Source organism: Bubalus kerabau, chromosome 22 (genome assembly GCF_029407905.1).
Source record: "Bubalus kerabau isolate K-KA32 ecotype Philippines breed swamp buffalo chromosome 22, PCC_UOA_SB_1v2, whole genome shotgun sequence".
Taxonomy (NCBI): domain Eukaryota; kingdom Metazoa; phylum Chordata; class Mammalia; order Artiodactyla; family Bovidae; genus Bubalus; species Bubalus kerabau.
This window is the reverse complement of record NC_073645.1, coordinates 2,332,967-2,359,233: the sequence shown is the minus strand read 5'-3', so window position 1 is coordinate 2,359,233 and position 26,267 is coordinate 2,332,967. Positions and strand designations below refer to the sequence as shown.

At 39.0% G+C, this 26,267-nt stretch overlaps 2 protein-coding genes and 1 non-coding gene across 17 annotated transcripts in view; 1 reads left to right on the top strand and 2 right to left on the bottom strand.

Annotated features, from left to right (window-relative positions):
* Positions 1-3,471, bottom strand: part of IPMK (inositol polyphosphate multikinase) — a 54,060-nt gene extending 50,589 nt beyond the window's left edge. For 6 of the 13 annotated variants that reach the window (XM_055560468.1, XM_055560470.1, XM_055560476.1 and 3 more), the window contains exon 1: positions 1,766-2,302. In XM_055560468.1, coding sequence (XP_055416443.1) covers positions 1,766-1,955 — 190 coding nt within the window. In that variant the 5' untranslated portion in view covers positions 1,956-2,302. The other 7 variants (XM_055560478.1, XM_055560479.1, XM_055560472.1 and 4 more) reach the window with 5 other exon arrangements.
* A 1-nt stretch (position 3,472) lies between these two features.
* Positions 3,473-21,855, top strand: CISD1 (CDGSH iron sulfur domain 1). 3 transcript variants are annotated; one of them, XM_055560484.1, is made up of 4 exons: positions 3,473-3,661; positions 10,147-10,241; positions 11,271-11,476; positions 21,446-21,855. In XM_055560484.1, exons 2-4 carry the CDS (start codon positions 10,202-10,204, stop codon positions 21,533-21,535), a joined length of 336 nt encoding a protein of 111 aa, XP_055416459.1. In that variant the 5' UTR covers positions 3,473-3,661; positions 10,147-10,201; the 3' UTR covers positions 21,536-21,855. The 3 variants fall into 3 exon arrangements, with proteins under 3 accessions (XP_055416459.1, XP_055416460.1, XP_055416458.1); XM_055560483.1 differs by lacking the exon at positions 3,473-3,661 and adding an exon at positions 5,687-5,754; XM_055560485.1 differs by lacking the exon at positions 10,147-10,241 and having other exon boundaries at positions 3,477-3,661.
* Positions 21,856-25,774: 3,919 nt separating this feature from the next.
* Positions 25,775-25,846, bottom strand: TRNAC-ACA (transfer RNA cysteine (anticodon ACA)). The gene has a single exon. It is a non-coding gene; the product is annotated as a tRNA-Cys (tRNA).
* Positions 25,847-26,267: the final 421 nt, after the last annotated feature.

The window sequence follows — 26,267 nt, the reverse complement described above, 5'->3', positions numbered from 1 at the left end:
ATTAATATAAATCAATAGGTATGTAGTATAAATCTATTAAAAAGTATTCCATAATTACTCTCAAACTTCCATTAACAGAGGGAACATATAGGAGAATGTCTCTATTCTAAGCACCTTGATAATGTTTCCTTACACCTAAGCTAAGCACTTGATAACAATTATTTTTTTCCTAACCAGGGTGTATCAAAAGAACTGATAATTTTCACTCTTTCAACATTTCTGGAGTTTAACTGAGCCTAAGGCCACGCAGGAGGCTACTGGAATACAAAGATTCAGCCTCTGAGGAAGTAACAATTTAAAGGGAAGAAAGGAATACAATTGACTAATCATTAACCCCTAACTTTGAAAAAGAGAAAAGTAGATAAAAGTATTGGAAAATGTTGTTCTCTGACAATTAACATACATACATTGTCCCATCCATTTTCAAAAATCCTTGTTTGAGTGGTTTTCTGCAAGCACAATGTATGTGTGTTCACTCAGTCTTGTTCAATTCTTTGCGACCCCATGGCTTGTAGCCAGCCTGCCAGGCTCCTCTGTCCATGGAATTTCCCAAGCAATACTGGAGTGAGTTGTCATTTCCTCCTCAAGGGGAATCTTCCCCACCCAGGGATGGAACTCATCTCCACAGTCTCCTGAAGTGGCAGGCTGATCCTTTACCACTGGGCCACCTGAGAACATGGTGGGGAAAACGTGCTACGAGGCAGGGCCCTTGGTTTCCATATTCTCCACACAGTACCTGTATAACCTTAGGTTTGTCACTGAACCAGTCTTGGCCTATTATCTCACCTCAAAATGTCAGTATTATCTTACTAGCCTAAGCCAGAATCATCTTACCAGCATAAACCAAATCGTCCTCAGTGGTTTCCAGGTCAAAGATCCGCATTACTCACATACTCATCTGATTTCCCCAAGTAATCATGGCCTAGGAACCAGTGTGAGTAAGCTAGGTGAATTCCAGTTCCTAAACTGAACTTTTACATCACCAAGAGAATAAAAAGGCCCTGGATTGTGCTTTAAACGCTGTGACTCAAAAAATGTATTACACAGGCTAAAGATACAGTCTTAAAAAGATGATCAAGAATGACTGTCTTAACTGTGTACCATCCTAGTACAACAGCAGAGTGTATTTTCGACCGTGAATCCGAGTTTCAGCATTACTGAAACCACGCCTCCCATAGAAATCCAAGAGCTATCAGAAAAACCTCTCCAAAGGGCGGGGGAGAGAGATAAACCAGGACAAGCTTTCCCAAAACAAAACAGAACCCAAACAAACAAACATTAAAAAACAAAACTGTTTTTCCTTCCCCTCCAGCTATGCAGCTGCACCGAAAAGAGAAGCACTTAGATTAGCATCATCTGCGTTTCATTCCTTTTCTTTTGCAATACTAGCTACCCGCCTATAATAAACAGACCTTGTGCTCAGGGGAGAATTTACTTCCCCATCCAGTAAAAACGAAGTTCCTTATTTTCACTAACAACGAACGCCGTCTCCAATCAATATCCACCCTCCCTGGGGAGACCAGACACTCCTCTCTCGCCACCTCCCACTGCAGGCCCGACACCCCACATCCCAGAAATCGCCCCACTTTTCAAGCCCCTGCTGCACGGGTCGCGAGGCTCTGGGGGGAAGTGAAAGAGACCCAGGGTGCGGCGTGCACACCAGCACAGGCGTCCAGCCCGGTCAGTGAGCCCCCCGGGGCCTCCGCCGGCCGGGGTCTCGCGAAGGCGGAAGGGGAGCGGCGAGCCCCGCGCCACCCCCACTTACCCACTTTGTCCTTCCCGTACATGTGCCCGGCCACCTGATGCGAGAGGGGCACGCAGCCGTTGAGGAAGCGGAGCCTGCCGCCCGCCGACTTCGGAGTGCCCTCGGGGGCGGTCTCGCTCGCCGGTGGGGTCCGCATTTCTGGGGGGCCGGGCGCCTCAAGCCGAAGAGGGGATGGCGGCTCCGTTGCCATAACGGAGAGCTGAGGCGGCGGCAGCGGCGAGAGAAGGGGAAAAATAGGGCGGAGGGAGAGGGCTCCGGAGGACCCGAGGGTCGCTCAGGCTCGGCCGCGAGGAGGCCCGGGGGTTCCTGCGGCTGGTGCCCGCTGTGGCCCGGGGAGGGGACCCATGACGCCGCGGAGGCGCGGGCGCTCCCCTGCCCAACTCTCCGCTCCGGGCGGCTCTAGGCTCCCGCTTCTCTGCCGCCGCGGCTGCCGATCCCGGCACAGCCCTGGAGACAGTTCCAAGCACGAGAGCAGCGGCGGCGGCGGCGCCTCGCGCTCCCCGGGGCCTTGACGGCGACGACAGCCCCACCTCCCGCGCCCCCGCCCCCTCCCGCCGTCCTCCAGTCCCCTTAGCTGCCGCGTGCGCGTCAGCGCCGCCTGCACCGCCGCCTCCGCCGCTAGCTTCCTACTGCGAGACCCGCGGCAGCCGCCGCTACTGAGCATGCCCAGAGGCAGCCCGACGGGACCCCCGAGGCGGGGCGCGCGCTCGGCGCTGCCCGGAAGAGCGGAAGGACCTGGAAGGGGCAAGCACAAGCGGAGCTCTTCTCACCCCTACCCGATGGGCCTTTTGGTGCAGCCCGGGCTGTTCCTTCTTTCATTCAGTACGCGCTTCAGCGCGTCCCCGGCTTAAAGACGTCTGGTTCTTGCAGTTGTAAGGGGCAGTCAGTCACTCGTTAAGAGGTGGAAGGCAGAAGCGTTGCCCTGGGTGTCTTGGGAGACCATCTTTTACCGCAATCACCTCCCTCCAACTCCCGCTCCGGAAAGATACAATAGGAGTAAAACCAGGCAGCCTTCGAAACACCCTTTAAGTAATCCTATCCTCCTCACCAAATTGGTGCCTCTAAACAACTTATAACAAGTTATAAACAACTTATTCAAAAAATTTTGAAACCGACACTAATTTCAGACTGTAGAAGATAGGAAATAATCTTAATTTTTTTTTAAGTGAGCACGTTTTTTAAAAGAAATGAGCAGGATTTTTTTTTTCTCTCTCTCTCTCTCCCACTGGACCCTTAGCGCAAGTTCCAAGATGCTCCATAGATGGAGAATTGTGTCGAAATCAGGAAAAAAAAAGGGGGGAGGGTGTGCACACCGGGAGCGAGGGGGAGATTCTGGGATGGGACACCACAGTTGGTTCCTGTGTTTGGCATTTCAAATGAAAACTGGACCTGGCCTTACAGGTACCAGACTAAGCAAGAAATTTGGGAGTGAAATCTTAGATATCCGTCTATGGCAAATGTTATATCAGCACACACAATCTGCCCTCATAAATCCGCACACCTGGGAGAGACATAAAACCTGGCTCGGACTCTCTATTCCAAAGGTGGGTCCCCTGGGCTCCAGGACCAAGCCCCTCAGGATTGCGCAAACTCAGTTGCTACCTCTCTCGGTCTCTTCCTCCTCGCTCCTCTTGGGGCTGTCAAATTCCGTACTCAACACTTCCTAAAGGTCTGGGACTCAGCTCCGCGCATGCTCAGTATCAGCCCGGGTGCTTAATACACACGTGCTGACGGACAGTCGCGGCGCCTGCGCGGTAACTGCCTGGAGTCAGTGCCCTTAGGACGTACGCCTGTCGCACCTTGACTCCTGCTGTCCGCGCGAGCCGGTTTGTGCTCAGTCTCCTGTGCACACCCTTGCAAGCGTCGGCGCCATGACTATGACTTCCAGCGTACGAGGTGAAGTGGGGCATGGGAGTGGGTGCCGCTGGCGGCCTGCGCACTGGTTGCAGCTTACTCAGCACCTCCTTGGACTGATACAGCTGCCGTGCGTTCCCGCCAGTCCCGTAACCTTGAAATACAGAAGGGCAAAAGCTCCGCGGGCCTGCAGGCTCCCCGAGCCGCATGGGGCAAGGGGGTGAGATCAGGCTACGATCGCGGGGCATGAGTGCCATGGGAGCCATGCAGGTATCTACCCAGGTCTAGACCTCGTTTCCCCTAGCTAGCTAAACCCTAAATCCTAATGATCCCGCTACGCTGCTAGCTTTTCTTGTTCTCCCCTGAAACTCCTCTCTGTTAGGTCACAGGGCTTGGGGAAAAAGGAAAGGTGAAAACAAAAGCAAACAAATAAACAAACCAAAAAACCCTTCCCCCTTCTCAAGGTTTAAATCACCGTGGAGCGAAAACGTGGATTTCCTACAGCTCTCAAGCGAGGCATGACTAATCACATCTTAGTTTTGCACATTTTTTTTAAAAGGAAGAAACCCAATCCGAGGTCTTCAGTTTTACCAGTTTGGGTTTTTTGTGTGTTTTTTTGTTTTGTTTTGTTTTCTTTTTTTTTCAATTACGCCTCTGGCATCTGGCGCTCGGTGGCGGTAGTCCAGGAGAGAGGATTGAAAACAGTTCGTTGAGCCTTGACGTTTCTCAGCCTTGCTTCCCTAGTGCTGGTACCTAGCTTTCTGAAATGTTACTTCACAGAAGGTCCGATTAAAATTAAGGGACTTTCTAGAAGTCAATTAATATGGAGCTTCACTTTATAGCAACTCTTAGTGGTAGTATAATTGTCAGTATAATAATGTATACCCGCTGCGTGATAGAAGTGATCTTTGCCCAGATATAAAACACCACACCTCAAGGTTTGGTTCCCTGTGAAAGTAGTTATGTAAAGAGATTGTCCAGAAGTTAATTTAAAATAGCCTTATTGATTCATGTAGTGCCAGGTTCTGTAACAGATCCCTGGTAACTTGTGCCCTAATTTTGTAATAGATTCTATAAATTGGAGAATTCACTTGTAGCCAAAAGTTACCTACCTGAATGAGAGTGATAACGCATGACATTTTTAAGTTACTAATGCAGTATATAAGAGCTGGTCATTTGCACAACTTATTTTCAAGTTTTGAAAGTTTTTATTTCACCTAAAAGCATAAGGATTGTTGTGAGGACTATGGGGAGGGGCCCAAAGCCTTTGAAAATCACCTCTACGAGTGCCTTCTTTTCACAAATACTGTAGTGTGGCAAGGGACAGATCCATTTAGATCTCAAATTCTTCTACTCTGTTTTTAAACCAAACCTGTTCATTGCTATAGATTGAAAATCAGCTTAAATTTTTTGATTTGGGGGAGGATGATCATGTCATTTCTCAGTTCAGATCAGATCAGATCAAATCAGTCGCTCAGTCGTGTCCGACTCTGCGACCCCATGAATCACAGCACGCCAGGCCGCCCTGTCCATCACCAACTCCCGGAGTTCACTCAGACTCATGTCCATCGAGTCAGTGATGCCATCCAGCCATCTCATCCTCTGTCGTCCCCTGCTCCTCCTGCCCCCAATCCCTCCCAGCATCAGAGTCTTTTTCCAATGAGTCAACTCTTCGCATGAGGTGGCCAAAGTACTGGAGTTTCAGCTTTAGCATTTCTCAGTTAAGTAAGTGAATTATATATATGCTTTATAGTTTGTGTATATATTATATTGTTATAAAGGGAATAGGATGGTATTTGGCACTGGACAGAGGAGCCTGGTGGGCTACAGTCCATGGGATCACAAAAGAGTCAGACATGACTTAGCAACTAAACCTACCATAACAACAAAGCACGATATAAATAAATGTTAAATAAAAAATAAAAGGGTGTGTATATGCATGCAGAATTCTTGTTTATATTCAGGTAAAAAAATAATGGGTGGGAGACTTCCTTGAGGGTCTGGTGTTTAGGACTCGGGACAGATGGAGTAGCAAATCTCTTAGAAAAAAGCTTCATCTAAATTATTTCATCTGATTGATGAATGTCATTTACAGCTTTATTGCTACTTCTGTTTCAGGTATTCCTTTGGAAAAGGTGTGTGGATTCATTACATATTCTAATGTATTGTCTATAGGTATAAAATAAAGTCAAGCATGTATCTGCTGATACTTTTTAAGTTGACCTATCTTTATACTTAGAAGTGTCTCTTAATAGTAAGCTTCTGGGGTGGCTCAGATGGTAAAGAATCCGCCTGCAATGCAGGAGACCCGTGTTTGATCCCTGGGTCGGGAAGATCCCCTAGAGAAGAAAATGGAAACCCACTCCAGTATTCTTGCCTGGAGAATTCCATGGACAGAAGAGCCTGGCAGGCTCCAGTCCGTGGGGTTGCGAGGAGTCAGACATGACTGAGCAACTGTCACTCACTCACTTCCAATGCAGGGGTCCTGGGATCCGTCCTTGGTCGGGGAACTAAGATCCTGTATGCCACTCGCCTCACCCAAAAATTAAATAAATAAATTACAATAAGAATAATAAAATAAATTTTAAAAAATAATGGTTGGGCTAGAAATAAAATGAATGCAGATCAGGTCAGGACATGAATCTGATAGAGGCAATGAGGATGAGTAATTGGAATTGTAATCCAACAATCCCAGCCAGAGAGATGGTTTTTGGTACCCACTTTTTTTCTTTACTGATGTATAATTGATATTCTTATACCAAACTTACTTTTCATGTAATGTCTGTGAGTGTGTGTTTGTATGTATGCTCAGCCATGTCCAATTCTTTGTGACCCCATGGACTATAGCTTGATAGACTTCTCTGTCCATGAAATTTTCCAGGCAAGAATACTGGGGTGGTTTGCCATTTCCTACTCCAGGAGATCTTCCTGACCCAGGGATTGAACCCGAAACTCTTGCATCTCCTGCATTAGCAGGCAGATTCTTTATCACTAGTGCCACCTGAAAAGCCCCTTTATATAGGACACCAAATATTTATTGCAGTTTTAGAAACTATAAGAAACATTAAGCAGCTTTCACTGCTACAGAGTCCCCGTTCTCAAATGACTCTTCTTCATACCCAACAGATGACTTCTAGGAAGTTTACTAAACTTCTTGCTCCTCTGTATCTCTCAAACTCATTGAATCTGCTCTCATCTTTAATCCCTTTCCTTCTACTTTATTCTCAAGGTATAAAATAGGTGTTAGGCTATCTGCCTGGTGCTTTGTTATGTAACCCAAACCCTGAGTGCTACAGTGGAGGTGGTGGTTTAGTTACCAAGTGGTATCTGACTTTTTGGGACCCCATGGCCTGTAGCCCTCCAGACTCCTCTGTCCATGGGATTTTCTAGGCAAGAAGACTGGAGTGGTTGCCATTTCCTTCTCCAGGGAATCTTTCCAACCCTGGTCTCCTATGTTGCAGGGGGATTTTTTACCGACGGAACCATCAGGGAAGCCACCACCACTACAATGCATGTAACCGAAACTAATCCTCTGACTGTTATATTGTTGTCTCTTATTGAAACTAACTATAATTTTCCATTCCATTTAATCTCAACATATAAAAATACTGCTTGGGTTCAATAGATTTATCGAGTCATTTAAAGGATTTGTTTTTTATCAGAGAAGGAACATGCAGATCATACTGCAAATAAAGGAGATAGCTCCTATAGGTTATAAGCAATATATAATGAAGCTCCTATAGGTTATAAGCAATAAATAATGAAGGGACTTGGGAGCTATCGATGAAACAAGATTGGCAGAGAATTGATATTTGTTGGAGCTGAGTGAGGGTAAGTGGGAGTTCATTACACTATTTTCTATGTTGATCTGAAGCATTCCATAATGAAGTTTTATTTTTAATCTCAGGAAGTATTTGAATTCCACACTTTGATACTGAAGGATAAGACGAGGCCAAAGAGAAGTCATTTTTGTGAGAGCAATGTGATAGTAGGATGGACAGATGGAGTAGCAAATTCAAATTAGGAATCTGTTATATCTTTTTATTAAACTAACATTGGACACTGCCTGTACACTGGTCCTGGAAAGAAAAACATTACCAGGCATAGCCTACAGATCTGAGGGAGACCCAAGAAAGGCAGAGACTTAAACACAGCTCCCCTCCCCCTCTCCTGAGGTGGAGGGTACATTCTGATTCCATGGCAGTTGACACTGGTTAGGAGAGGACAGTTTGGGGCCGAAAAGGGGCTAAAGGAAAAGAAGCAGGGTGAGATTTCTGTCTTGGGTTAAAGCAAATGATTCCCACAGTAAAGAAAAGTTAAGAAATGAGTTATAAATGAGGGTATGGGATTTGGGAATCAGTTGATGTTTTCTCTATCTGTAGTTAATACTAAGAAAACCAAAGATTATATACAAAGAGTGTAAGCCAAGGGAAGAGTAAGAAAGGGAAGGATTATTTAGAAATGTATTTTTTGTGTTTTCTATATTGGCATATGTGATAATTGTGTAGATAGAAAGCATGGTTAAGCAAAGGAAGGATTTGATCTTATAGCACTACTGTACATTGAGAGAGGCGTACAAAAAAGGGAAGTAAGGATAACTAGAAGAGGCAGAAATAAAGCTCAGGATATTTCTGGACCCCAATTTTGAAAGAATGTCTGAAAGGTGCCAACTGAAATATCTTTAGAAATTAGATCTTGATAAAATCCCTTGTTTACCCTGAGATTGTGTCTGTTGTTCATAGATGTATACACTATCAAGAACTAAATGTTACTTGGGTTTTGCTTATTGCTTTTATCTGTTTAATGTCTTCGGTTTTCAATTCTTTGTCCATTGTAATTGTTGACTTTGAAATCCATCATTATTCTCGTCTATCTCCGTATAGTTTCCTTTTCTCTCTTTTCCCTAGAGTTGCCAGTGGCATCCATAGCTTTTTGCCAGAAAGACTGATTCAGGCTGCAGTAATGAAATGATAAAACAGCAACATTTTTCTTATTCTGGGAACTTTTATATTTGTCTCTAATGAGGTTAGAGAATTAGAATTTGGGAAGGAGGGAGGGATGGAAGTTGTTTTCTTAAGACCGTATGTGACTCTATGAATCTATCAAACTCATTGGAGCAAATGCAAAGCCATTTCCCTAGCACACATATGGTGCCGTGAAATTTGTATACTGTCATAAGTGACCCTCCTTGGGTTAGGTTAACAGAGTACATGTTTTGAGACAAATTAATCCTAGCCAATTGTAGTTGTTTTTCAATCTCAGACATTTATATAATATGTAGGCGCCATTAGAACAAATATGTTAGCAATACTTCAAATTTCACCTCCAAAGTAAGTAGTAACTAAGATCAACAGCATTTAGGGAATTATTTTATTTCAGTCTTTTGGCTGTTTCCCGCTTTTAAGTTTGCCCTAAGGATTCAGCATTCAGAAGACATAATTGAATATATACCTTCGAAGCTCTATTTTAGCCCATTTTGTGATGGGTAATTGGCTATTCAGAGTGGCTTTCCCTTAGCTAAGAAGTGGATTCCCATACCTCCTAACATTTTATTAAGGGAATTCCATGATTGAAAAAATGCATCAGAAAGGAAGATCTTGAATCAAACTAGAAATCAGAGCTAGTGTCAGCCCTGCTTGGAGTTGCCACAGAATGATACCATGAAGCAGGTAAAATTCAAGGCAGGGAACTCCCTGGCAATCCAGAGGTTAGGACTCCATGCCTTTATTGCCATGGGCCTGGGTTCAATCCCTGGTCAGGGAACTAAGATCCCATAAGATGCACAGTGGCACCAAAAACAAAAAATATATATCCTTTATCACTGAGGGAAAAAAAAAAAAAAATTTGTAATAAAGAAATATTTTTTTAACAATTTTTGATTAATGAAACATAGCATTCAAGACAAATCTATACAAGGTGTGTAGCTGAAAATATCTTTCAATGAGGCCAAAGGTTTGAAGCTGTCAAATGACTTATTAACTTTTCGCAGTCATGCAGCACATGGGAAGGGCATAAAGTTAATGTTTGTTTTAGGGGATTATAGCAGGGAGGAATAGAAGGGTTACGTTGCCAGAAAAACAAACTAAATTTTTTCGCAGATAAAAATACTGTGGTTGAAAACAGGAGCCAAGGAACATGCTAATTAGAAACACTTGATAAAAACTAAATTATTAAACAAGCTAGAAGAGAAGACTAAGATAAAAGGAACTAAGTGTGAGAATGGCTATTTCCTTCCATTAGAGTTTTGTAAGAATGAGCTCCAATTTTATGTAAGATACAATTAGATTCAGTGATTACTCACATTAGTACAATAAGAAATTTGACTCAGTAGTGCAAGTAAGCCATACAGTTAATTATTCATTTTATGTTTTTATTTGGCTTTGGAATGTGTTTTTTGTACTTATCTCTCTAGGGCTTTATTTGATAGTCTGGGAACTTATTTCAAACACTGAGAAGATCTGACTCAGGAAATGCTGGGACGCAGTCCAGTGTGTTTATCCTGACCCCTGTTCAACTTTTTCCTACAGTCCACTCCATGCTGGGACTAGACAACTCTCCTCTGAGGCTGAGGCTAAGCAGACTATGCAGCACCCTCTTCTCTCCACAATTCTCTGGAACTGGGGTAGTTGTTAAGTGCTTGGATTTCCAAAGGATCCTTGAAAAGCTACTTTAAAAAAGAATAAATAGATGGTCTATTAGTCAAGCAAATAATTGGGCAGGAAAATGTCATTTTTTTTAGTTATTTTTTTTTTTTTTTTAACACTGAAAACATTTTGTATTGGGGTTTAGTCTATTAACAATGATGTGATAGTTTCAGGTGAATAGTGAAGGGACTCAGCCATACAAACAGTCATTAAATTTAAAATGAATTTGTAGAGAATTCAGATCATCCACTAGTGGATCATGGAAATTTAGAATTTATTAAAGGAGAATCTAACTAATTATATTAATTATTTTTTCTATGAAATTAGTATATTCTGGTTTTTATTTTAATGAGACACTTTGAAATTAAAAAACAAAAAAAATTTGCATGACTTGAAGACCAGAATACTGCTGGATATATTCCTTTGAATGTTTAATATTAAGGCTTGGTTTAATTTTGTCCTTTCTTGCTTTTTCTTTGGATAGCATTTCTCTTTGAAGTTATTCCTTTTTAAATGACTATAGGACCTATTTAAATGAACTCTGATGAGTCATTTTGTTAACATAATCACCTCCTGATAATAAGAGGGATAAGGGGTTCTTGTTTGTAATCTGAATTTCGTTATGTATCAGGTTTTTTTTTTTGCTTTTTTTTTAAGCAATGTGCAGGCTCACAGGTTACTTTAAATCTATTTATGAACACTTTTAAATGATTACTAAGCCTTGTTTTTCCTTCTCCAACCATGAAATAATTTTTAAGTTTCTCTCTTCTATATTAATTTAGCTAACATCACTCAATAGAAAATATACAATTGCCTCCATAAAGGCTGGGGAAAGTTTTAACAAGGGACTACTACACCAGTGTGTTTTGATCATTTTGTTAACATTAAAAACCTTTGACTGTTGGGATACTTAATACTCAAAACTTGGATTTCCTGAACGTTCTTGTTAGATTATTAGTATGCATTTTGGTTTTGATAATTATTCCTGTTTTCCTTCCCTATTCTAGTTGAATGGATCGCAGCTGTTACCATTGCTGCTGGAACAGCTGCAATTGGTTATCTAGCTTACAAAAGATTTTATGTTAAAGATCATCGCAACAAATCTATGGTAAACCCTCACATCCAGAAAGATAACCCCAAGGTAGTACATGCTTTTGATATGGAGGATTTGGGAGATAAAGCTGTGTACTGCCGTTGTTGGAGGTCCAAAAAGGTAAGAGAAACAAGTCCTTTATGTCAATGTCATTTTTAATGTAACATTTCTTTTTAAACTATTCTGTCAAGCTGGCATCATCATGAATTGTTAAGATATCTGTTCTTTGGGCTTCTCTGGTGTCTCAGTCGGTAAAGAATCCACCTGAAATGCAGGAGACCTGGAGTCTTTGGATCGGGATGATCCCTTGGAGAAGGAAATGGCAACCCATTCCAGTATTCTTGCCTGGAAAGTCCCATGGATGGAGGAGTATGGTGGGCTGCAGTCCATAGGGTGTCAAGAATCAGACACAACTTAGCAGCTACACCACCACTGCCACCATCCCTTCTTCTTTTCTTTCTCTTTTTAATGGAATCTCTGTTTTCTCTATTTTCTGTGTACTCTTCAGGAATATATTTACTGAAATGTATAAGCAACATGCAGTAAAGTTACATCACACCCTCGTTGAGTTAGGTGAATGTAACCATATTCTTTGCCAAACAAGAAGGAAAAATTCCTTTGCTTATGTTTAGAATTTCCTCCCCAAGTTGTCTTAGTGTCCACTGTCCCAGGAAAAGGAGTACACAGCCTAAATAAAAAGAGAAACAAAAAATTAAATAAAATAATAAATAAATACAAAGAGAAATAGGTCTTTTTTTTTTCCTCTCTCTCTCTCTCCTCTTGGGATTTCAAGCTCCTGGATTCTAGGATAAGTTTTGGAAATATCTAGAGATTCATCTGAAACTATCACAATATTGTTTGTTAATCAGCTAGTAGCTCTGTTGGTAAAGAATCCTCCTGCAATGTAGGAGACCTGGATTCGATTCCTGGGTCAGAAAGATCCCCTGGAGAAGGGATAGGCTACCCATTCCAGTATTCTTGAGCTTCTCTTGTGGCTCAGCTGGTAAAGAATCTGCCTACAATGCAGGAGACCTGGGTTTAATCCTTGGGTTGGGAAGATCCCCTGGAGAAGGGAAAGACTACTACCCACTCCAGTGTTCTGGCCTGGAGAATTCCATGGACTGTATAGTCCATGGGGTCGCAAAGAGTCAGACATAACTGAGTCTTTACTTTATACCTCAATAGAAAATAAGGTGGTTGTTTTTTTTTTTTTTTTTTTAATAAATAAAAATTAAATGCTAGTCTTTACTTTATACCTCAATAGAAAATAAGGTGGTTGTTTTTGTTTGTTTTTTTTTAATAAATAAAAATTAAATGCTAGTTTAAAAAAAAAAAAGAAATATCAAGAGAAACTATTAGAAAATTGCCCCTGAAGATTTCTTACCTAGTACATATGTACTGACCCTGTATCCTAAGCTTTCTTTAAGCTGCAACTCCTGTATTTAAATATCTAACACAAGATCTTTTTTTCTTTTGTGAGAATTGCATTTTATCAAGTTCCATTTGGAAGTATCTCTGTGATACCTGCAGCTTCTAGATAGTGATGACAGCTAGTGATCTAAAGATGGTAAAATGTTCTTCTAAGGTCATCTTGAAAAGCTTCATACATTGAATGACTTTAAAATTTCTGGTATATTTAGAGAAATACGATGGCATACTGTGTGTACTGACACTATTTAGCATTTATATAAAATAGATTTGATGAGGCCTAAGAACATAGACAATAAAAATGATGTATCTATTTCTGAAACCATGTTGTATCAGGGACCTTGTCCCACAGTGGAAAGCCATTATCACAAATTACATATTGCAGATAAGGAAAAAGTCACATACCAGGTACTAGAAAGCATATTCTACTTACCCCCTTCTCTGGCTGCAGTTGATGTTGTATAATCCAGTGGTGACACACCACTTAGATTATGTCATTCTGTTTGAAAACTGCTTGATGAACATACGGAATATGAACCAAAAATTAATAGTCCCATTACAACAAATTGTTCCTTCAGAAGAGCACTGTTCATTTGGAGTGTGGGATTGTTTATACGTACTATTGAGGTTGCTAGAAAATAATCCTCAATAATATTCTATAGTCTAGATTTGTTTTTTTTTTTTAATTAACACCTATAATAGGTTTCATTCGCTAGTTGCTCACCAAGATATAAAAAGTAATATCTTTAGAAATTAAGGAATTTCTAAGTCCAGAGTTGTATTGATTCTTAGTGATCTAAAATAGTTCATTTAGCTTCTATTACTAGATACATACATGAGAACACTTGAAATAGTGAAACAGCAGGTGTCATAAATGTGTACAGTTGGTGCACTATGAGTGCTTTAAATAAAAGAAAGAGCTTGTTACACTGTGGGCTCGAATTTTCTGGAAAGACATAGTGATATCCATAGGAGTTCAATTGCCCCCTGGGAAGATGAATCAATGAAGACTCTAGTCTGATCCTTGTACCTCCTTCCTCAAAAGAATAAGTCTGAATCAAAAATCTTAAGTACCAAGGAAATGGTTCACCTCAAACTGGGAGTTGAACCCATGTGCAGGGTCTCGAACCCAGCCAGAACCCTACTTGGGACTGTAGCCCATGTGGTGGGGACTAGAACCCAGTATTCCAATGATCTTATATGGAGGCTTAAGTTCTAGTGGAAGTCGACTTGTTTGCCATCTTGGACCTGTTTGGTTCTAATCAGTTTATGTCATGTCCTTAGGCTACATCAGTCTTTTAAAGATTGTGCCCTGTGCCCTTCCCTCCTGTTTCACCTTCGAAAGGAGTTTGCCTCCTGACATGGGGGAGCTCCCTGTCAGGGAGTTCAGACATAAAGTTATACTTAAACCAGAGTGCTCACTGTGGGAATGAAGAAAAACGAACAGATATATGAAACATTTTGAAGGAAGGATTAGCTGTGAATGATTTGTGTGGAAGATTGAGGGAGGAAAACTGAAGCTCACTGAAGTGTCTTGCTTAAGATAGGATTGTAGGGTTAGACCAGATGGTGTGATCAATAGAAATAAGGAATTTGGAGTGAATGGCTGATTTTTCAGGACACCAATGAAAAGTGCAATTTCAAAGAGTGACATTAAGGTGACATTCGAATAGAAACATACAGCAGTCTGAAGTGTGGGACTAAAGTTGAGACATCAGGGTTGGAGATAGCAATCAGCAGAACTGTGAGCCAAGTGTAGGAATGCAGCAGATCCTTGGTACAGATAAAAATCAAGGAAGGGCTAAGTAAGAAATCTGGAGAATTTTCTGTGTCTTCTAAAAAGGAAAAAGAGTCAAAAAAAGGAGATGAAATGGACACCAGAGTTAAATGAAAACTAGTAATATCATGGCTTCAGAGTGAAAAAGGGAAAAGTTTCAAAGAAGATTTTGTTATGAACATCAGTGTGTACAAAAGACAAGGAGGTGAATAGACTATTAAACTAAGACTATGAGGTTAAGCAATTAGGCAATTGACCTTTTGGCATCATTTGAACAGAATAATTAGAACAGGAGCTGTGTCCAAGTTGATTATAGTATGAATGTGTAAATATGACACTGCATGGAAAGAAAAATACGATGACTGCTTGAGTGAAGCCAAGTAAAGAGTGTTTGCTTTGGTTGGGTGTTTGGACTGCAAAGAGATCTAACCAGTTGATCCTAAAGGAAATCAACCCTGAAGATTCATTTGAAAGATGGATGCTGAAACTGAAGCTGCAATACTTTGGCCACGTTATACAAAGACGCAACTCATTGGGATTAACCCTGATACTGGGAAAGACTGAAGGCAAAAGGAAAAAAGTGTGGCATAGGATGAGATGGTTAGATAGTATCACCAACTCAATGGACATGAACTTGAGCGAACTCCAGGAGGTGGTGAAGGACAGGAGCCTGGCATGCTGCAGTCCATGGGGTCACAAATAGTCGGACATGACTAAGCAACTGAAAAACAGCAACAAAGGGTCAATAAAGCAAATGTGGGCTTTTACAAACTAAAATCTCAAGTATTTCAGGAAAAATCACAAATGGACACAAGCTAATGGTTTAAATGTTTCAGTTTTCTCAATGTCTTCTTTCTTTTTAAGCTTGTCTTTTATGTCATTATTAATCCTCTTTGCATCTATGATTTGTCAGTTCTGAATTTTCACTGAAGCTTGGGCACTTTTTATTCCCACATGAGTAGATTCAGAGATCACTTTGAATGCTTTTCAAATTAGTGGATGTGCTTGTTCTCCAGAAATTTTTGAAAACTCCGCACATTCCTGAGGTTCTTTAAGGTTGTCACACAGGTGCCAAGTCATATATTTACATGTCTATGCACAGAAGGCCTATAACTGATAACTTTGATTAGATGGCTATATTGAGTTTTTATTCAGTAGTTTTTCTTCATATAAACGAGTTTTTATAATATTAATAATATAACAAAATTTAAGCTCCTATCCCCCCAAAAAATAGTTTCATGTGATATAAACTAATTCAATTTTAATTCATTCTTTTTTTTATCAAAGTATAGTTAATTTATAATATTGTGTAAGTTTCAGTGTATATATTTGGCTGGGTTCCTTTGCTGTTCACCTGAAACTATCACAACATTGCTTGTTAATCAGCTATACCCCAATACAAAATAAAAAGTTAAAAAAATATATTGTGTAAGTTTCATGTGTACAGTGTAGTGATTCAGTTTTGGGTTTTTTTTCTTTCTTTTTTTTTTTTTTGCTGATTATATTCCATTATAGGTTTTTACAAGATATTGGATATAATTCTCTGGACTATATAGTAAATCCATGTTGCTTATCTATTTTTTATGTGTGGTAGTTTGCATCTGTTAATCCCATACTCTTAAATTTGTCCATCTTCCCTCTAATTCATTCTTAAGGTACAGTCACTAGTAACCTGTTGTGTGTTTCTAACATTTTGAGCAGTTTTCTCAGACCTAATGAATCAGATCTCTTAGTCATGTTCAGAAATTACATGCTTTTAACATGCTTCATTCCTCCTCTCTTCCCACCCACACCCCGCCCCCCTGGTGTGGCCTCTTCTCTTCAGAAACTGGCCTGTTTCATAGTATTTCACAAAAGGGCTATCCCTAAGTAAAGTGAGAGAAAAAGGAGCCAATACAAAGGAAATGATTTTAAAACAACTACAAGGAGAAATCCCATCTGAGACAGTGGTAAGAGACTGGAAGGAAACAAAAGTACAAGCAATGATTTGAGATTCGCCCTTAACAAGAAGTAGTCTTTCGAAACAAGGTGAGGGAAACTTGATATCAAAGGGAACAGTGTTCAGCAGTCTTACTAGATTCCCACCCACTGAAAGTGAAAGTGAAAGTGAAGTCGCTTAGTCGTGTCCGACTCTTTGTGACCCCAGGGACTGGAGCCTACAAGGCTCTTCCCTCCATGGGATTCTCCAGGCAAGAGTACTGGAGTGGGGTGCCATTTCCTTCTCCAGGGGATCTTCCCTGACCCAGGGATCGAACCCAGGTCTCCCACATTCCAGGCAGATGCTTTAACCTCTGAGCCACCAGGGAGCCCCTTACGCACCTCAAATAGGTTACATCATTTACTGAGTTATGTGGTGATCATTAGGTAGCCAGGAGAAAGTTTGAACAAGGACTGAAGGAGAAAGCAGACTAAGAAATAAGAGGAAAGATGAGCCAGTTCATATCAGGAGCTCAACTGAAATTGAAATGTAACTGGAGAGTCATTTTCTTTCAGAATTTGAGTTGGGGTTTTTTGTTAGTGGTGAGTTTGTTTTTGTTTTGAGGGGCTGGGGTGTGATTATGGAAAGTCTCCCATTAATGGTTAGAGGTGTGTTGCACTGACTCCCTTTCCTCACAGACACAATATTCTAAACATTGGTTACATTGCTTGCCCAATCCATATGAAGACAGTCTTGTAAGTCTTAATTTTTTCTTATGTATTTTCCTATTATATCTACTATCTTATGCTTAACATTGCTAAAGTTAAGTATATAAGAATGGTATAAAATGTCATATTCTCTCTTGTAGTCTCAAAGATCTCATTGCTTTTATTTTCTTTCTCATCCAAAGCAAATTCATTCCTCAGAACAATTTATGGTAATGAGCCAAATTGCCCCAGGCAGCCTCCTTGGAAATTATAATCCAAACTCTAATTAAAAATACAAAGTTTAGAGAAGGAAGATTCAATTTTTTTTTTTTTTAATTTTTGCAACTAGAATAGATAATTCAAGGAGTATTTATTTATCTCCATGTTGAATCTCCCTAAAAACAGAAACAGCTTAATTTGGGATGTGGGAACCAACCATTAAGAAGAAACAACATTTTGTGTTTTCTTATGAACATCCTGCCAAGTTTGCTAACTTTCCAAGAGGAGAACAAGGATCTCTAGGGTTTTTTCCCTTAAACATTTATTCCCATCTCTTCTCCACACCCTGTATTCTCTAGTTGTAAAGCTGTTTGGGATTTGTAATTTTCTAATTGGGTTAACAAATGATAGGATATTTTCTGGACATACAGAGAATGCAGCCAATTTAATTCTCAAAGTTTTCTCCAGGATTTGTTAATAAACAAACAGTGACATCTTAGAACAAGTTTAGAATCATCTGTGAGCTAAATGTTTTCTCATCAATTTTCTGATTCTTTTAAGTATTGATACTACATGAACTGAATTAAATATACCTTTTTTTTTAAATTTCAGCTCTTTGCTTGACATTTTTAACACATTTAAAATATGTAAACCTGTGGCGGATTCATTTTGATATTTGGCAAATCTAATACAGTTATGTAAAGTTTAAAAAAATAAAATAAAATTAAAATTTTAAATGAAAGAGGGCTAATAAAATTCATGTTTTCATTATATTATTATTTAATACAAAACTGCTGTACTTTCTAGATTATGCTCAAAAGTATATATCCACCACATGTTTTCTTTCTCCTGCACAGAAAGGTAAAAAATGAAATAAGACACTTTCTGAAAAACACAATATTGTCAGATAATTTGCCACTTGAATTTTTGTACCAATAATTACCATTCATTCGTTTATACTGTATTTAGAAATATGAGTTAATTTTAATAAATATATTTCATTAATATAGCATATTATGAAATTTCTAATCCTTTCTTGAAATAACTCATTTTGGCTCTTTGTTGTTTGTTGGAAAATAAAAAGTTGAATCTTTTCATCATCTTAAAATAAGAAATCTCTAATAGATAAATACAGAATACCTAATCTTCACATGAAGTTTGGGAAATTATTCTGACTAATATTAGGTAATATAGGAAGTACTATTAAAAGATGTATTGGCCTCTGAACAGAATGATTTTGAATCCTGAGTTTACATTTTAAAGGCATTCAAAGCTTTATATACTTTTTTTTAAAAAGCATAAAAGTTAATTAAGAAATAGCCATGATCTACTTAGTCACTCCTTTTTTCTGGAGGAGAAACATAAGTGAAAGTCACTCAGTCGTGTCTGACTCTGTGACCCCATGGACTATACAGTCCATAGAATTCTCCAGGCCAGAATGCTGCAGTGAGTAGCTATTCCCTTCTCCAGGGGATCTTCCCAACTTAGGGATCAAACCCAGGTCTCCTGCATTGCAGGTGGATTCTTTACCAGCTGAGCCACAAGGGAAGCCCTTTGGAGGAGGGGTGGAGAGTATAATTGATTTACAATGTTGTCTTAGTTTCAGGTGTACAGCAAAGTGAATCAGTTATACGTATCGTATATACACTCTAGTTTCTTTTCCTGTATAAATTAACCGAGTAGTTAACCTATTTTATATACAGTAGTGTATATATTTCAATCCCTATTTATGAAAATGGAGGGTTTTTTTTTTTTACAATGCAAACCTTTTTTCTCACTGTAAAATCACCTGTGTTTGTATATTAAATATATGTCACTTTGAAATGCTGTTCTTTGCTGTGGAATACATTTCCATTTGATTTTTGTATGGCCTGTTTTGTCATCCATACAAGAAAACCCTGAAAGCTTGAGTTAATCTTTTTGCTGCAAGGACTTGTTTGTAGTATGAATATACTGTGCCACATCTTATTGACAGAAACAATTTAAATTTCATATATATCACATTTGTATTGCTACCCCAGGATAGATTTTACATCTAGAAATTTACAATATGATGATACCTTGAGTTTTTTCCAAGGTAGTTTTTAACTAATTTACTGCCTCTCAGAATTATATACAGATAGTAAAATTAAGATTGAATTTCTTTAATATCAACTAAATATTATTTTAGTCTTAGACACATTTCATCAAGGTTAAAGATTATATACCATCATTGTCTAGTTTCAGGTACTGAAAATTATACTTCCTTGGTGGAGTAATAAGGTGATCTTACTCTTCAGACCAAGACTCCTAGCACTTTACTCTTCTAAATAGGTTCCTTCAGTGGAAGAGTATACCTTATACCAAACAGTGAAGCTAGATTCTAGAGTGAAGGTACGTTCCAGACAAAAAGAATAAAACAAAGATTCTAGGTATCATCATTTGACATGAAATAAAAATAAAAGGTAAAATATAGAAGGAAAGAAAATGATTTACTGATAATTGTAAAATCCTGAGAAACACCTAAAAACATTGTTGAGTTCTTATTTTTATCATTTAACAATAAAAAGGATATACTTGCAAAAAACAAGTGATATACAGGCACTCACACACACACACAAATATATATTTATATATATATGTGATATATATCAAGAATAGTCAGATATGAAAATATATACTTAATACCTGTAAAACATATAAAGCAGAAATGTTCATATCAGAAAAATGCATGAGACCTAAGGATGAAGAACAGAAGAGAAATAAAATAGGACTTGGCTGAAAAACTCTCAAGTTTATTTGGAAGAATAAATAGGTAAAGAATAAATCAGAAAGTTTTAACAAAGAAAAAATGTGAAGGAAAAGCAGCCCTACCTAATACTGAAGCAATTTTAAACACAGTCATTATCTCGAAGTAGGCTGATGACTATGATAATGCGGAACCTATAAATAAGCACTTTATATGTAGACTTAGTTTTGATAAAATTTTGAATAAAGATATAACAATTTGGGAGGCAACCACTTCTAATAATACGGAAGCAACAGGTTCTTAAGTGCTATTAGAACAGCATTTTGCAAATTGCACTCCACAGAACATGAAGATAATGGACAGCAAAGAAGTGTTTGTAAATCCAGTCAGCCTGGGAAATTTGAGGTTAAAATTGTGTGTGTATCTGTGTATGTGTTTATTGGAGAATAATTGCTTTACATTATTGTGTTGGTTCTGCCATACGTCAACATGAATCAGCCACAGGTATCCATGTGTCCTTTCCCTCCTGAACCACCCCTCCCAACTCCCACCCCATGTGTGTGTGTTTTTAATAGTAGATCCTCTTTAAAATAATAATATATGTTGTTAACCAGGAGAACTGTATATGTTTTTTGTATATGAAATGAAACCAAATCAGAATATTTTGCAGGGATTCTTAGTTTGCAGAGCTCACTTTGGGAAACACCGTGTTAAATATTTAGTTTTGTCCCCTTTCCTCCCACTGGACACCAAAATGTCTGTTTTATCTAAAATGTGAGATCTTGAAAACAAATGGAAATTTATCACATCTCCAGGAGAAAGAAGTCTCCATGATGGATGTTAACAAGGGAAATACTGACTTATTTGTATGAAAGAGAAATTAAGGATATGAACAAATAAAATAAAAAGGGTTTGGGTGAAAAACTGCTATAAAGTTGATTAGCAAGGATAATGAACAGATTGATTTTGAACAAATTATAAACTTAGACTCTTTCCAGTAGATAGGTCAGGAATACAATTCACTAGAAAGGAAATATGACTAGTACATAAACATAAAAAAGGTTTTTTACATCCATAAGCAGATATCACAAATGGAAATGCAGTTAATGATCTGTGTTTTATCCACAAGTCAATTTCTTCCTCCTCCTTAGTGTGTACACTTTACATATGCTCATTCAGAAAACCATCTCTAAGGTAGCCAAGAAAAATCTACTGAGTTATTATGTTATATATGTGAATTAAGTGTCACGCTACTCTGCCAAACATAATACTGACTTTGCAGTTAGACATTTCACATTCTTTCTCTTCCTAGTTCCCACTCTGTGATGGATCTCACACAAAACACAATGAAGAAACTGGAGACAACGTGGGACCTCTGATCATTAAGAAAAAAGACACTTAAATGGACAGTTTTGATGCTGCAAACCAACTTGTCATGATGTTTCCTGATTGCTTAATTAGAATGACTACCACTTCCGTCTAATTCACCTCCTCTGGGTTCTAGATGTGTGGTAAACTATAGCTTTCATATTCACGGCATTTGCCTTACATGTGGAACCATTGTGGTGCACATCTGTTGAAACAAAAAAGGAAAAACAAAAAACCAATCTCATGGCCTGAGGGTTATTTTGGTCTCTTAAGGATCTGTTTCTTAACATTTAAAACTGACATTAGAATATAGTTGTATGTCAAAGTTAACGTATTAAATTATTCTCAAAATCATGTATGTGCAGATTGTACTTGTAAGTTTCAAAGAAGAATTAATCACAATTTAATATTACTTAGCCTAGAAAGTAAAATGGGTGTGATTAAGCTACATTAATCTCCTAATAACAATCTAGGAAAAGCCTATTATGACCTTGGTTTTTTTCTTGATCATAGTACTGATACTAAGAAAATACAGTTTCTGTGTTTTCAATCAAAATGAACTTTGAATGTTAATTCAATTATAAATGGGCCAGGTCAGTAATAAAGAGACAGTAACTTCTTTGTATTCATCTTCCTGGATATTTAATCAATCCATTAAGGAAACCAATAGTTGAAATTTAGATCAAAGTAATAAGAGATTTTAAATTGTCATGAAGGATGTCTTAAAATGTTATATTCCAGAATTCTCATCAAGGAGTGGCAAGCACTTGAACTGGGGACACTGAAGGAATTGGAGCACATAATGCCAAGTCTCTTGAACACTAAACACACATCCTTGGCAGAAATAGTGATAATGAGGGTAGATCAAAGACATGGAAAGATTTTTATTTCCTCATTCTCAATCACCAGGCATACGGTTACAAAAGAAACTATTTTAGAGAGAAAAATAAGAATTATATCCTCTTTTAAATTATATAATCTTAAAAGCAAAAATTTGAAGACAAGTTTTTGTTTATGTAATATTCTTTAAAGACAGACCAGTAACTTTGCATTTCATTGCTGATTTAGAAAAGAATATGAAAACTGAAGATAATGACAGGAATAGTTTATATATATATATATGAAGACAGAGTTGGAAATTGACAAAGGTAACAGTAGTAATCAGTCATGTAGAATCCAGAATTACCTTGGAAGTAACAGGAGTCAGTAAAACCAAACATCAGTGTTATATTAAATATGCTCATTGGTATTTTTTAACATATTGCTTTGTATATTACAGTAGATAGAGTTGATCCCAAAATTGTGTGTACCAGTTTTTAAGTAGTGCACATGACTTAGTTGAACTTGTCTTCAAGACACATCTTCACAATATCTAAAGTTACTGAAACTGAGTGGGACCCTGTAGGGCTTTCTCCCAGGCCTTTCTGTCTCCCATTTCTTGTAGGCAAGACTCCAGCCATTATGACCTTCCACGAGTTCCAAAGGGTAGATTTGAACAGTTGCAAATCAAGAGAACAGCAGCCAAGAAATCACCTGAGGCAAGATTAAAAGAAGCAAAAAAGCTCATCAAGATTCAGTTCAGTTCAGTCGCTCAGTCATGTCCGACTCTGCGACTGCATGGACTGCAGCATGCCAGGCCTCCCTGTCTGTCACCAGCCCCCAGAGTTTACTCAAACCCATGTCCATCGAGTCGGTGATGCCATCCAACCATCCTCTGTCGTCCCTTCTCCTCCTGCCTTCAATCTTTCCCAGCATCAGGGTCTTTTCAAATAAGTCAGCTCTTCGCATCAGGTGGCCAAAGTATTGGAATTTCAGCTTCAGCATCAGTCCTTCCAATGAATATGCAGGGCTGATTTCCTTTAGGATGGACTTGTTGGATCTCCTTGCAGTCCAAGGGACTCTCAAGAGTCTTCTCCAACACCACAGTTCAAAAGCATCAATTCTTTGGTACTCAGCTTTCTTTATAGTCCAACTCTCACATCCATACGTGACTACTGGAAAAACCATAGCCTTGACTAGATGGACCTTTGTTGGCAAAGTAATGTCTCTGCTTTTTAATATGCTGTCTAGGTTGGTCATAACTTTTCTTCCAAGGAGTAAGCGTCTTTTTATTTCACAGCTGCAGTCACCATCTGCAGTAACTTTGGAGCCCCCCAAAATAAAGTCTGCCACTGTTTCCACTGTGTCCCCATCTATTTGCTATGAAGTGATGGGACCAGATGCCGTGATCTTAGTTTTCTGAATGCTTAGCTTTAAGCCAATTTTTTCACTCTCCTCTTTCACTTTCATCAGGAGGCTCTTTAGTTCTTTACTTTCTATCATAAGGGTGGTGTCATCTTCATATCTGAGGTTGATATTTCTCCCAGCAGTCTTGATTCCAGCTTGTGCTTCCTCAAGCCCAGCGTTTCTCATGGTGTACTCTGCATATGAGTTAAATAAGCACAGTGACAATATACAGCCTTGACGTGCTCCTTTTCCTATTGGAAACCAGTGTATTGTTCCATGTGCAGTTCTAACTGTTGCTTCCTGACCTGCATAAGATTTCTCAAGAGGAAGGTCAGGTGGTCTGGTATTCCCATCTCTTTCAGAATTTTCCACAGTTTATTGTGATCCACACAATCAAAGGCTTTGGCATAGTCATCAAGATTAGGAGTTCCTTATCTTATCAGAGACCACCTTTGATCCACTGTTAGAGAAACCCTCATCAAGCTCTCCAGTTGAGACAGTGTTTCAAGGGTGAAGCCAGGTTTGTCTCCCTTTGCCTGGTAAAGCAATAAAAGCCATCCTTTCTACTACATCCAAAACCATCTCTGGGGTTTGATTGGCACCAGTGTAGGCAGAGCTTTTGGTGATGGTACTACAAACTCTGATTCTACCTGAAAAATTCTTAGGGTGAATCTTTTCATGCCTCTTCCCCCCTTTTTATAATAAGTATGACTAGGTCAGCCATAGGATCATGCTTTTAAAGGTGAATTGCTTTAAAGAAAAATACATCTATGAACTCCCAGATTTACTGATGAAAGGACATCCTTTAAACAGACTAAGCTGTTTTTTGTTTGTTTGTTTGTTTTGGCCATGGCATGTGGAATCTTAGTTCCCTGACAAAGGATTGAGCCCGTGCCCCCTCTTGTGAAAGTTGTGAGTCCTAACCACTGGACCACCAGTGAATTCTTCTGTAGTCTTAATTTTGAATTTAAAATGATAAATTATGAGTCATGCATTTTTATAGCTAGCAGAAGGAAAAAAACTAGTGCCAATTCTCAAATGGGTGAGTATGTTTATGGTAAAATTGGAAATGGTCACTTTATTGTGAAAGGCAGATCTACTGTAGCATTTAATTAGATAAGTGTAGTTCCAGGGTCATGTAAAATTCTATTCCATGCTTTTGAACTAGAATTCCTTTAGGATTTTAAAACCTTTTCATGTTACTAACCTACAAAGTAAAGTAGGTGTTATGTACAGTTACTGTTCTCACTTAAATACTTAAAACTTCTAATTGTTTTTTCCTTTGATTAGAGATCAAGCAAGTGGGACTCCTCCATACCATCACTATCTTTTTTTCTTTATATCATTTATGTTTTATGGATTTCTGCAGTAAGAATCTGCCAGGTTGAGAAGTTTCTAATGTTATGAAGAAATTGTTTTGCAGCTATTTGGAGTGATATACACCTATTCATGCAGATATTTATTAAGCATTTATTATAGACTGTGTAATTGAGAACAAAACACTTTATAGAATTAAAAGCTCACAGTTTAGATCATATCATCTATGACATAGGTTATATTATTATGATAATTTATGATTTATTTTCCTTGACATTATAACAGGTGCAGTCAGTACACCAATTCTTTCTACCAAGTAGGTGCATTTATTTGATTTTATATTAGTTATCAAAGATTTTAAGATGAACGTTGGTAGGACTTCCCTGGTGGTCCAATGGCTAAGACTCCACACTTCCAGTGCAGGGGGCCTGGGTTCAATCCCTGGCCAAGGAACTAGATCCCACATGCCTCACCTAAGAATTCACACACAGCAACTATTAGTAAAAGATCCCACATGCCACAACTAAAGAACCTCCACGATGCAACTAGGACCTGGCTCAGCCAAATAAATACGTAACTTTTTTAATTTGTTAAGTGACCAAGTGAAGTCGCTCAGTCATGTCTGACTCTTTGCAACCCCATAGACTGTAGCCTACCATGCTCCTCCATCCATGGGATTTTTCCAGGCAAGAGTACTGGAGTGGATTGCCATTTCCTTCTCCAGAGGACCTTCCCGACCCAGGGATCGAACCTGGGTCTTCTGCATTGTAGGCAAACGCTTTACCGTCTGAGCCACCAGGGAAGTCCTAACTAATTGGTTAAGGTTCCTCCTAATTAGCAACATGTTTAATGCTTGGGTGTCTCTCAGGGTATTTTACTCTACTGGCTGTCAGGAGCTGTGCTTTTCCTCCCCAATTTTAACACCAACTGATGTCAGGCAAAGCTACTTTGTCTTTGCTTTTCCTCGCCAATTTTAACACCAACTGATGTCAGGCAAAGCTACCTCTTAGCCTTTTAATTAGAACAGTTGGATGAAATGGCATGTTAGGCATTTGTTCCCCAATTCTAGGCCACAACTAAAATTTCAGCATCCCTAAAGGGGTGAAAAAAAAGGTTGATAGACGATCAACTTGAACTCCATTTTTATTACATGATTAATCCCTACTTTTGTGGTATTGAAGTATTGTTTTATGAAATACTATTGTTAGTAGTATTAGTTGGTT

What these genes read in the sequence shown, in the direction of transcription:
- CISD1 (XM_055560483.1), top strand. Translation starts at nt 5,702, where the DNA reads ATGTCATTTACAGCTTTATTGCTACTTCTGTTTCAGGTATTCCTTTGG. An exon ending in CAGGTATTCCTTTGGAAAAG is followed by an intron (nt 5,755 to 10,146) that starts GTGTGTGGATTC and finishes TTTTTCCTACAG; the next exon opens with TCCACTCCATGCTGGGACTA. An exon ending in CACAATTCTCTGGAACTGGG is followed by an intron (nt 10,242 to 11,270) that starts GTAGTTGTTAAG and finishes TCCCTATTCTAG; the next exon opens with TTGAATGGATCGCAGCTGTT.